Genomic DNA, 11814 nt, shown 5'->3' on the forward strand with positions numbered 1-11814 from the left:
TGTTGACATTTTAATACGAGTTGTTGACATTCGATATTCTCGGTATTGATATGTGAATATTAAGTGTTATTTTTTAATTGTTGACATTTTAATAAGTGTTATTTTATTGAATGTTGAAGATTTGAAGATTTGAAGATATGAAGATTTGAATGCTGAAGAGATATGAAGATTTGAATGTTGAAGATTTGAAGACTTTGCAGCTAGAGTTTTAGAGATGATTTTAGAAAATGATTTCAAACACAAATTAATGAAAAGACAATTATACCCCGTGTTGACATAATGTGATAGTTGTTGACATTAAATTAATCTTGTGAATTAGTGGCTGAGATTGCATCTGATTTCTCAATTACGCCCAAAAATCTCATTCCTAACAGAACCCTATATATATATATAGGGATGTGATCAGGTCCATAAGTGAAATTCTGTCAAAAATCAAAGCGAATCTCAGCCATTGGATCCTGTGATGTAACCGTTAGATTAATGCCACGTGTCATCTAATAATGTAGATTGTGTAGTCTAATAATGTAGCTCGAGTAATAATGTAACGCGCTTTAGTCTAATAATGTAGACTGTGCAGTCTAATAATGTAGCCCAGTTAATAATGTAACGCTCTTAGTGTAATAATGTAGCTCGGATATTATGATCACAACCATCCAATCTAAGGATCCAAGGGCTGAGATTTGCTTTGATTTTTGACAGAATTTGTCTTATGGACCATAGTGCGCCCCTATATATATATATATATATATATATATATATAGGGGTGCATTAGGCTCCTTTGCACTCTAAGTGTCCTATTTCCTTCTTAATCTCAGCCCTTGGATCCTTGAATTGGATGGTTGTGATCAATGCATTATTAGTCTATAATGTTGCATTATTAGCCGTTATGCATTATTAGAATGAAAATGTGCATTATTAGTCTATGATGTTGCATTATTAGCCGCTGTGCATTATTAGAATGAAAATGTGCATTATTAAATGACACGTGACATTAATTTAACCGTCAGATGACAAAATCGTGGGGCTAGGGTTAAGAAGGAAAAAGGACAAAAGATATGAAAAGGATTTGAATACATCCCTATATATATATATATATATATATATATATATATATATATATATATATATAGAGGTGTATTCAAATGCTTTTCCTATGTTATATGCTTTTTCCTTTTTAATCTCATCCTTTCATTATTAACATCTAATGGCCTAAATTAAGGCCTGATTGTGCATTTTTTTTTTAATTAAAAATAACGAAAAGGGCTTAAAAGGTAATGACAATTTAGGTGGTTATGGAAAGTCCATAAATTTCTCTTCAGCAAATATTGCGTTGATTTTATTTCTTCTTCTCCCAGAATTCCATCGTTCTTTTCTTCTCTTTATTTGTTCTTTCTTCTCTATCATTGTTCTTTCTTCTCTTTCAATTGTTCCCGGACGTCTGCATTGTGTGCGTTTTTCGTTAATTCAATGGAAGAAGGTGGTTCTTCCACTATAGATGAAGCTTATTTGGACGAAGGTAATTCTTTCAGATAAGTCATAGTTTATTGTATCAAAGTTTCGTTAATTTTCAAATTGCACATACTAACCCAAACTTCTTCCAATTTTTTTGGGTTTTGCTTTTGGTTTACACGTTAAGTAATATAGAGTGTTGTGTTATTAGATACAAATAATGTAGATTTAATACAGTATAATGTAAATAATTATATAGATAATGCACGTTTTATTTTGTATTGTTTATGGTGGAGACGCGTTAATTACACTTCGTGCTGTGTGTTAAGATACATATAATGTAGAGTCATTACTGTATACCTGTAAAATATTTGATAGATAATGCACGGGCTATTGTTTATTAGCTGAGATTTTTTTTGATCGTGTGCAGTGGTTGTGTACCTGAATGCTCGAATGATTTGAAACCTGTGGTTGGGCAGAAGTTCAAATCTCTGGATTTTTGTTTCGCCTTCTACGATGTGTATGCCCGTGCAGTGAACCATTGGGGGCTAGGGTTTAGTATATACTAAGTACCACTGTCTTCTTCAAAGTGAACGAGTTTCATTAAATCATACTATATGGTTTACAATTCGTCTGGGTTATGGAGTTCTCTTAACCTATACACATAAGGGACATGTATCTTTCTATAATGCATATAATAGACTTTGTAATGCATATTTTGTAAAGGCTTTGAAGGACGCTTCTAGGCCTCTAAGACAGTGTGAGGCGTGCCATGAGATGGGGCATCACGACTCTAGAAATTGTCCTATGCTTAAGGAGATGTTGAAGGAGAAAAAGCTGAGTAAGGGAAAGAAGAAAGCTTGATGTTATTGTTAGTAATCCTACCAATGTAAACACTCTAGGGGTAATACGTTTGCATTTTTTGCACGTTAATGTGCATTATAAATGAAAAAATTGTTCATTTTTTTGTTCTAGCCGTTAACTTACTACTGTACATACTACAGTGAACATTCCATGCATACTACATTTGCATTTTATTCTGATAATGTGCATTTTGAATACATATAGTTTGCATTAAATAGTTGTAGCGATGAACTTTATATTAAAAATATTTTATTAGCCTTGCATTATTAACCTTCTTGTTCCATGCATTATCGTTCATGATTATGTGCATTATTACATGCCACGACAGAACTTGTTGTAGATTTTATTTCTGCATCATTAAGCACATTCTGTACATTATTCGAATCATTTGTTTCATTATTGCATAGCCAGCCTAGCAAGAGTTCAGTAAAATCCTGTTAACGTCTTACCCTTTTTGACATTATTAATCAATACATTGGCATTACTTGGCTCATTACATACATTATATATGTTCTGATTACGACAGCACACACTAGCACCACAATATGTTTCATTTAGCAAGAGCTAAGTATTGTTCAAAATTGACCAACAAATAATTTGTCTTTTTTCATTCCAAAATGTGCTATCCTAAAAAAAACCACATTGTTCAAAATAAACTAAAGAGCGTTTCAATGACTACTCATGTGATCAATTCAGCTCGTAATCTTCGACCCACTTCTCGAAGACGAACTTTGGCGGCCTCTCCTTCCAAAACCCGGTGGCATATCTCTGGTTGTATAACTTAACTCACAGTAACACATGTCTGTCAATGTATAATGCAATAAATCAGAAACATAATGCAATCATGTCCACTGGGTAATGCAACATAATAATCTAATAATGGCTAATATTAATTTAGTATCAGTCATAATGCAAAGAAAAGCCTTCATAATTCACAAAACCTATAAATAATGCATCAACACAGGGGCACTAGTATGTAACCTTCGTAGTCTGTTGGTGGGGTATTGTATGCTCTACTCTACCTCTCTTCGTCATTTGTTCTCTGTAAGACACAAAATCGACATCACTTTCAGTCCCGGATCGAAATCCACTACAAACCCAGAAAAAATTCAGAAAGCTACTGAAAACGTCACAATTTTACAGGATCGAGATCAATAACATTACTTTCAGTTCTGGCAAATAATAATGATAAAAATGCACAACAATCACTGAATAATGCAACATAATAAGTGACAACATCATACTATGTCATTGTTAAAATTTCCGCTGTATGACCTTACAGTAATGCTAATAGACCATTTAATAATGCATAACTTCAACCTAATAATGTACATCTGTGATTCCAAATAACCAATACTGCACAATTCCAACCTAATAATGACTATTACAGAGCACATACATCAACAATGGTGAAATCTATCAATATAATGCAGCTAATGCGCTTAATAATGTGACAACAATTCAACAGAGAAAAAATAGAATTATAATGCAAATAATAATGACACAAATGCATAACAAATACTGAACAATGCACTATAATAAGTGTAAAAAAATACTATCAAATTAGTTAAAAGGCAAGGCATTCTCACGTTCGGCCTGCGTTAGCTGGCTTCTGAAGGGGCGCCATCTTTTCGACATTCCCACACTAACAAACGCAAGAAGAACAGAACACACTTTAGATTTTACACCATAACCAAAGTTAATTCGTCAACAAACCCCCAAATCTTGTCCAAAATCTATCACCTACAAAAGATGTAAAAGAAAACTTGTAGTCTTAGAGCAAATTCAACCACTGCAGTACGTTTCAAATGCCAATTTCAAAGACCAAACAAAATTCAACATAGAAACCATGAATATACTTGAAAATTGGGATAACCCAACCACTGCTACTCAGAAATTTGTAATTTTTTTATAAAAAAAACAAAAGTTTTGTGCATTACAGCAAAAAGGAACTCCATCGCCCAAAAAAACGAACGACGATTACTGTGCGGAGCCTTACCTGACAAAAAAACCGCGATTTGAAGTGTTTCAAACTACAAATCAAGACTTAAAAACACACCTTTTCTGTATAAATTCGTTGAATCGACGTCCACCGGCGCAAGCGTACAAAACCCTGAACTCGGTGACTCCGAATCGACGCTCGGCGTCGCGATTCACTGACACGATTGACGGCGGCGCTCGGAATCTGCAGCTTCCCTTTTGGCGGCTAGGGTTTTTGGGCTTTGAATGAGGGGAGAAGTTGTGCTTTGATGGGATGGAGTGAGAGAGAATGAGCAGATGGAAGGAATAACAAAATCCCGCTAATTTCTCGGCCTTTCCGTTTTAAAACGTTTCTGAGCTATGGTGTGATTACTAATACACCCTCATAATGCACAACATATGACAAATAATGCAAGCCGGGATCCATTTACCAAGATTGATCTTGACCGTCCACTACTATAATCTAGTGGATGATATAAGGAAGGAAATAGTACTCTAAGGTGTAAAAGTAGCTTAACACTACCCTATATATATATATATATATATAAAAACTTGAAGCACCTGATCAGCTCCCGGATCTGAAGCAGGCTTCAATGAACCAGCATTGTTGTTTCTGCCTTCATCACGGCACTGTGAGTCCTTTTGAGCAGATGAACCCAAAGCATCACTAACAACTGCCGAGCTCAAAACAGGGGAGGCAACAGGTTTCTCATACTGGGTGACGTTGGTCACTGGGTTCCAGAAGTATAGATTTCCAGTCTTACCATCAACCAGTCCTTTACCATCAACCAGTCCTTTCCATGACGAGGAGTTGGGCTCGAGGGCATCTGAGAAGCTCTCAGAGCATGCGGAGGCAAAGCCTGGCGCGTATGTCCTTCTGTTGAATAGCTATGCTTCGGGAGGACGATGGGTAAACGCGATGCCAACAGATAACATGCCAACAGAAAGTCCTCTGTCAATGTCAAAAGGATATGACTTCTAAAGAGATATGCAGAAATAGAATACAAGAAATAATGTACTACTTGTGCCCTACACATGAACCTATAAGAGCACTCAAATAACAAGTCCTAAGAGGAGTGTGACAGTGTACCACATTTGGCTCCAGCAAATATCGCACCTGCAACAGAAAGTTTAAATGGAAAAAAGTGTAACCGTTAGTTCTCTAACTCCTCACTGGATCTCTAGTCGCACATGATCATATCAAAAAACTATTTGATTACACAGTTCTGATTCATACTGAGTGAATACACACACACTTGGGAGATTTAGCAAAACAGTATCCTCATAAACAAAATTCGCTAAAAATCGAAAATAATCTTCCCTAATCTTACTCCATAATTAAGAACATGAACCCAAGCCTGCGTGCATCAATTAACATCAACTTTTTCCACTTTTATTTACAGAGTTAAATAATTTTTAAAACCCTCACAATAAAAAATGGGACTTCTAATAGGGACCAGAGGGAGTTAAATTAAGATCCATGTAAATTAAAAAGTACATATCCGATAGGATAAGTGCAGCATTTTTTGTGGATCTCAAGATGCCACATATGCATCCTTCACAATACAAGATTGGTTGTCTATCTATTACAGTTCTTCATTTTCATTCACATAGAGAGAGTAGTTAATCATGGCTGCTTATGGAGCTCTGGTTTCTCTTATGCATATCATCAATACCCTCGAGAAACATCCTTCCCCTCCCATTTCTATCGACGAAACACAAGTTCAATCCCTCACTCAAAACATTACCTTCTTGCAGGATTTTCTTGATGGCTATATTTCCCCTTTTGCTGAGAGCCACGAAGCTGATCCATTGGAGCGTCGCATTGCTGATGCAGTTTACGCGGCTGAGGATGTTATCGAATCCCATATTGTCGATCAAATTCACAATGGATGCACAATCGTTGAAGATCATGACTTCTATCAAAATCTTCAGAAAGTGATAGAAGAAATGGATCTGATCAACAAAGAGGTGATGAGCATTGCAGTTGAAGCTCAGACCAAGCAGAAGCCCGTTGCTGCCTTGTCGGCGTCTTCTCCCACTGTGAAAGAAAACGTCATCGTGGGCTCTAAAGAAGTGTTTTTTGAAGTTCTAGATACGCTCGCTGGAAATCAACTCAACCTCCGAATCATCCCCATCACGGGGAAGGGTGGCATTGGTAAGACCACTCTTGCCATGAATCTATTTGAGAATGCACTAGTTAAGGAACGCTTTAATATACGTGCTTGGACTACAATTTCTCAAACTTATAATGTTAGAGAAACACTTAGAAAAGTTCTTTCTCGAGCAAGTGGAGATTCTAGTAGTGATCTGACTGAGAATGAGTTGGGACAAAAATTATACCAGCTTTTGTTCGGTAGGAGATATCTTGTAATAATGGATGATATGTGAAGCATAGAGGTTTGGGAGAAGATTAAATTTTTCTTTCCTGATAACCATAATGGGAGTCGAATAATCGTAACAACTAGGCTAACAGACTTAAGTTCTCAGTTGAACGAGTGTTATATAGTTAGCATGAAATTTATAGATAAGTTGGGATTTATTTTGTAAAATTGTGTTTGGGAAAGAAAGTTGTCTGGCTGAAATCGATTTCATTGTATAAATGCAGTGAAGCAGCTGTGGCGTCAGCGAAAAAGATAGTAGAAGAACATGTGGATCTTTATGGAGAGCAATTAGACCTTTGTGTTCGTAAGTACTAGAAGATGCCGAAAACTGTCAAGACCGAGGTAGCTCAGAATGTATTAGAGTTGTAATTTTTAAGAGCAAGCATTATATTTCTTACTTATGCTCTACTGTAAGATCATGCATTGTGTTTCTATGTAATTTGTTCTCCATCTTGTTTTTCATTTGATAAATATTGGATTTGCATATGAGCTCTTATTTCTGTCAGTGTTGTTGTTTGCTCTCACTGTGGTCTAGTCGAAAATGGGCTTGCTTACTTCGACTCGATGGAGAGCACTACACGTGCGTGGTGAGCATGCCATGTGAACCCGAGGAGAACGCATAGTCTGCTTTGCTCAGCGGCTGCAGAACCGACAGGGACAAAGAGTTGGGGTCGAGGGTGTCTAAGAAGCTCTCAGAGCTTGCGGAGGCGAAGCCTGGGGCATATGTCCTGCTGTCAAATAGCAATGCCTTGGGAGGGAGATGGGTCGATGCGATGAAGACGAGAGATGTGATGAGCCGGAAGGGGATCAAGAAGAGTGGGGGTTGCAGTTGGTTGGAGCTGAGAAACAGAGTGTATCTGTTTTATTCATAGGATGAAACTCATGATAAATGGATTTTGCAGATTTTGAATATTGAAAAAGAATCATATTTTTGAATATCCCTTTTGTGATATACATATATTTAGAGAAGAAATGAGCTAATATTATTTGTGAATTTCCACACAATTTTGAGTAAGATTATTGTGAATTTTAACGTCTTTTTGTAGTTAAAAAAAATGGGATTTTGGAGCAAGGTTTGCTGCTGATAGTTTTGTATCTGAAATTTCTAAAAGTTGAGAGGTATATACTAGATTTTATAAGAGTAGTTATTCTTGGATAAGTCATGCCAATGCGTTTTGAAATGGCGTTAGGGTACACAAAACGGTGCACTTTATTGGGTCGGACCCGAGGCGCGGCTGATGGAATGGCGGTGGTGAGTGAGGCGGCATGCCGATGGCCATGGGCCACATGGCAGGCAGACTGCTGTTGATTTAAAACCTTATTCATCAATAGATATTTATCACAATATGGAAGAACAGCCAATGTTATCTAGACCCTTAGTATGTAGCGAGATGAACATGATAACATGTATGGAGCCATGCACCTCCGAGAGCCTCTACATAAATAAAATGAAAATCGTAAACTCTACTCACCCACCATCACCTCAACCTGCACATATAGAAATATATGCAGGGCTGAGTACAAAGATACTCAGTGAACACATTGCCGAAATATAAACATATCTGTTGAAAATATTTTCATGCCATCACAGTAACACTTATAGTTTTCTCTTAAAACGCCCGAGCTTACTAAATTCTTTATGAGCTAAAGTTCGACTGATCAGTCTAAGTTCTTTTGAACTTTAGCCATATCTGAACACCAAGTGTTGTGGAGATGGTGTTCTCCCACGGTCAGCTACATCTTTCTCCAGCCGGGAAGGTGGCCACCTCCCAACAGCCTCCACTATTTTACTATTTTAGGCAAGTAAACCCACAATCTACTTACTCACTCTACTCATATTATATTATAAAATCAATAATAAACATAGACTCAAATTCTACTAACTTTTTCCACTTTTGTTTAAAGAGTCAAATAATTATTAAAAACCCTCACAAATAAAAAATGGGACTTCTAACGATACCGGAGGGAGTGTAACTAAGATCCATGTAAATTAAAATGTACATATTCGATAGGATAAGTGCAGCATTTTTTGTGGATTTCAAGATGCCACATATGCATCCTTCACAATACAAGATAAGTTTTCTATCTATTACAGTTCTTCATTTTCATTCACATAGAGAGAGTTGTTAATCATGGCTGCTTATGGAGCTCTGGTTTCTCTTATGCATATCATCAATACCCTCGAGAAACATCCTTCCCCTCCCATTTCTATCGACGAAACACAAGTTCAATCCCTCACTCAAAACATTACCTTCTTGCAGGATTTTCTTGATGGCTATATTTCCCCTTTTGCTGAGAGCCACGAAGCTGATCCATTGGAGCGTCGCATTGCTGATGCAGTTTACGCGGCTGAGGATGTTATCGAATCCCATATTGTCGATCAAATTCACAATGGATGCATAATCGTTGAAGATCATGACTTCTATCACAATCTTCAGAAAGTGATAGAAGAAATGGATCTGATCAACAAAGAGGTGATGAGCATTGCAATTGAAGCTCAGACCAAGCAGAAACCCGTTGCTGCCTTGTCGGAGTCTTCTCCCACTGTGAAAGAAAACGTGATCGTGGGCTCTAAAGAAGTGTTTTTTGAAGTTCTAGATAAGCTCGCTGGAAATCAACTCAACCTCCAAATCATCCCCATCACGGGGATGGGTGGAATTGGTAAGACCACTCTTGCCATGAATCTATTTGAGAATGCACTTGTTAAGGAGCGCTTTAATATTCGTGCATGGACTACGATTTCTCAAACTTATAATGTTAGAGAAATACTTAGAAAAGTTCTTTTTAGAGCAAGTGGAGATTCAAGTAGTGCTTTGAGTGAGGATAAATTGGGACAAAAATTATACCAGTTTTTGTTTGGTAGGAGATATCTCGTAATAATGGATGATATGTGGAGCATAGAGGTGTGGGAGAAGATAAAATTTTTCTTTCCTGATAACCAAAATGGCAGTCGAATAATCGTAACAACTAGGCTGTCTGACTTGAGTTCAAAGTTGAATGAGTCTTGTATAGTTGCCATGAAATTTCTAGATGAGGCTAGTAGTTGGGATTTATTTTGTAAGACCGTGTTCGGGAAAGAAAGTTGTCCAATTGAGTTGGAGAAGATTGGAAAGAATGTTGTAGCAAATTGTAAAGGACTTCCTTTATCAATTGCTACGATAGGAGGTCTTTTGGCAAAATCTGAGCGCACAAAAGAAAGTTGGGAGCGTATAGAGCAAAATTTAAATTCAATTGTTATTAACAGTAACGATGGATTTTGCTTGAAAATACTGAGGATGAGCTATATATATCTGCCGAACTATTTAAAGCCATGCTTTTTGTATCTGGGTGTTTTCGAGGAAGATTACCGTATCCGTGTGTCAATGCTTGATAAGTTATGGGTTTCTGAAGGATTTTTAAAACCGAGGAGTGGAAAATGTTTGGAAACACTTGCACGAGAGTATTTTAAGGAATTGGCTGATCGAAATCTTGTTTTAGTTGATGAATTGGGGTCTATAGGAAACATTAAGTATTGTAAAATTCATGATTTGTTGAGAGATTTGTGTTTAAAAGAAGCTGAAAGAGAAAGATTTTACTTTGTCATAAGAGATGATCCTCCAGCCAGTATTAGGGAGCGTCGAGTCATTCTTAAAACAGGAAGGTTGGTTGGATCGTTGTCACATACTCGTTCCATAATATGTCAGTATGATAAAACAACAAGTGATGAGAAAGTTCTGCCGTTTCGCGATCTTAGATTGTTGAGGACATTCAGGGCACATGTTTCTAGGGGGTATGTTTACAAGAATGATGCTTATTTCCTAGAAAATGTGTTTGAATTGGTGAACTCACGGTACCTTGCTATAAGTGTTCATGATGAGTCCAGATTCTCTAGTTCAATTGATCTTCTTTGGAATCTACAGACATTGATTATTTGTTCATCTTTTCGGAATCTACATGTACCAAATGAAATTTGGAAACTGCATCAACTTCGGCATCTTGAATTTCCGGCGATCGAATTGATTCTCCCGAATCCTCCTAGTGACGATAGTGACATTGTCATTATGGAGAATCTGCAAACACTCAAAGGAGTTGAGGATTTGTTATTGAATGAGGAGGTGGTTAAAAGAATTCCCAATGTGAAGAAATTGCATTTAGCGTTCTATTCGGATCAAAAGGAGGGAGAAAACTGTCTAAGCTATCTTCAATGCTTCAATAAATTGGAAAGCTTACGCTGGAGAACCTTTAATCAAAGTGGTAACTTTTTGCTGAGGATTAATTTCCCCAACTCTATCAAGAAGTTGTATGTTGAAGATGTTTTAGTCACGAAGTTTGGCTCTAAGTTGGAAGACATATTACCTAAAATCGGTTCGTTACCTCTTCTTGAGAAGCTCGTATTAAAATATGGTGTCTTCAGAACCGGCAAGTGGGAAACAAATGAAGGCCAGTTCCAGAAGCTCAAGTTTCTACAGTTGTATTCATGTGAAGGTCTAGTAAATTGGATTGTGTCAGACATCTCGCACTTTCCACTTCTCGAGAAGCTTAGTCTCAATTTTTTATCCGAACTCAAGGAAATCCCATCTGAAGTTGGAGAAATAGCAACACTGAAATCGATTTCATTGTTTCGGTGCAGTGAAGCAGCTGTGGCATCAGTGAAAAAGATAGTTGAAGAACGTGAGGATCTATATGGAGATCAATTAGACATTTGTGTGTAATAAACATGTAATTTGTTTTCAATCTTATTTTATGTAATTCGTTTTCAAATCTTTTTTCATTTGATAAACAATTGGAGTGCAAAAGAGGATTTACATATGAGCTCATATTTCTGTCAGTGTTGTTTGCTTGCTCTCATTGTGGAGAAGAGGGACGGAGAAGAGGGAGAATGGCCGGAGATTGGTGGCGCGGTGAAGGGAGTCGACGGTGACGGTGGAGGGAGATTCTTCCATGGCTATAAACAAATGTTTATTTGTATTTAATTTTTTGTTGTTTTAGTGATGTTAGTGATATGATTTTTAATTTATTTTATAAAAAAAACTTTGTTAGAGACAATTTTTTGTGTAGTAGTATTTTGTCTTCATGATTTTTAGAATATAAAATTTTCTATTTTTAACTGATGATATAGTTTTGCAATAAAAATGTAAACAAAATCAATAATTTTATA

The 11814-nt window shown here is 36.8% G+C and overlaps 2 protein-coding genes across 2 annotated transcripts; one reads left to right on the top strand and one right to left on the bottom strand.

Moving 5' to 3' along the window:
- Positions 1 to 2846: 2846 nt before the first annotated feature.
- Positions 2847 to 5528, bottom strand: LOC125193732 (uncharacterized). Its single transcript, XM_089056938.1, has 7 exons — positions 5514 to 5528; positions 5384 to 5455; positions 4855 to 5181; positions 4373 to 4557; positions 3903 to 3958; positions 3295 to 3355; positions 2847 to 3115 (listed from the first exon to the last, which is right to left on the bottom strand). The coding sequence occupies exons 1-6, from the start codon at positions 5526 to 5528 to the stop codon at positions 3345 to 3347; spliced, it is 666 nt and encodes a 221-aa protein (XP_088913064.1). The 3' UTR covers positions 2847 to 3115; positions 3295 to 3344.
- Positions 5529 to 5897: 369 nt separating this feature from the next.
- Positions 5898 to 11417, top strand: LOC125195893 (putative late blight resistance protein homolog R1A-3). Its single transcript, XM_089056939.1, has 5 exons — positions 5898 to 6617; positions 6902 to 6981; positions 7213 to 7264; positions 7315 to 7528; positions 8795 to 11417. The coding sequence occupies exons 1-5, from the start codon at positions 5923 to 5925 to the stop codon at positions 11366 to 11368; spliced, it is 3615 nt and encodes a 1204-aa protein (XP_088913065.1). The 5' UTR covers positions 5898 to 5922; the 3' UTR covers positions 11369 to 11417.
- Positions 11418 to 11814: the final 397 nt, after the last annotated feature.

This window comes from Salvia hispanica, chromosome 4, assembly GCF_029641045.1.
Source record: "Salvia hispanica isolate PSC_SH4W2 chromosome 4, Shi_PSC_v1, whole genome shotgun sequence".
Lineage (NCBI taxonomy): Eukaryota > Viridiplantae > Streptophyta > Magnoliopsida > Lamiales > Lamiaceae > Salvia > Salvia hispanica.

Excerpts from the sequence above, each read along its gene's own strand:
- LOC125195893 (XM_089056939.1), top strand. The coding sequence starts at position 5,923 with ATGGCTGCTTATGGAGCTCTGGTTTCTCTTATGCATATCATCAATACC. Across the intron at positions 6,982-7,212 it reads GCAATTAGACCTTTGTGTTC|TCGAAAATGGGCTTGCTTAC; the intron begins GTAAGTACTAGA and ends ACTGTGGTCTAG. Across the intron at positions 7,529-8,794 it reads GGTTGGAGCTGAGAAACAGA|AGAGAGTTGTTAATCATGGC; the intron begins GTGTATCTGTTT and ends TCATTCACATAG.
- LOC125193732 (XM_089056938.1), bottom strand. Across the intron at positions 5,182-5,383 it reads ATTTGCTGGAGCCAAATGTG|CTATTCAACAGAAGGACATA; the intron begins GTACACTGTCAC and ends CCCGAAGCATAG. Across the intron at positions 3,959-4,372 it reads AACGAATTTATACAGAAAAG|TGTGGGAATGTCGAAAAGAT; the intron begins GTGTGTTTTTAA and ends TGCGTTTGTTAG.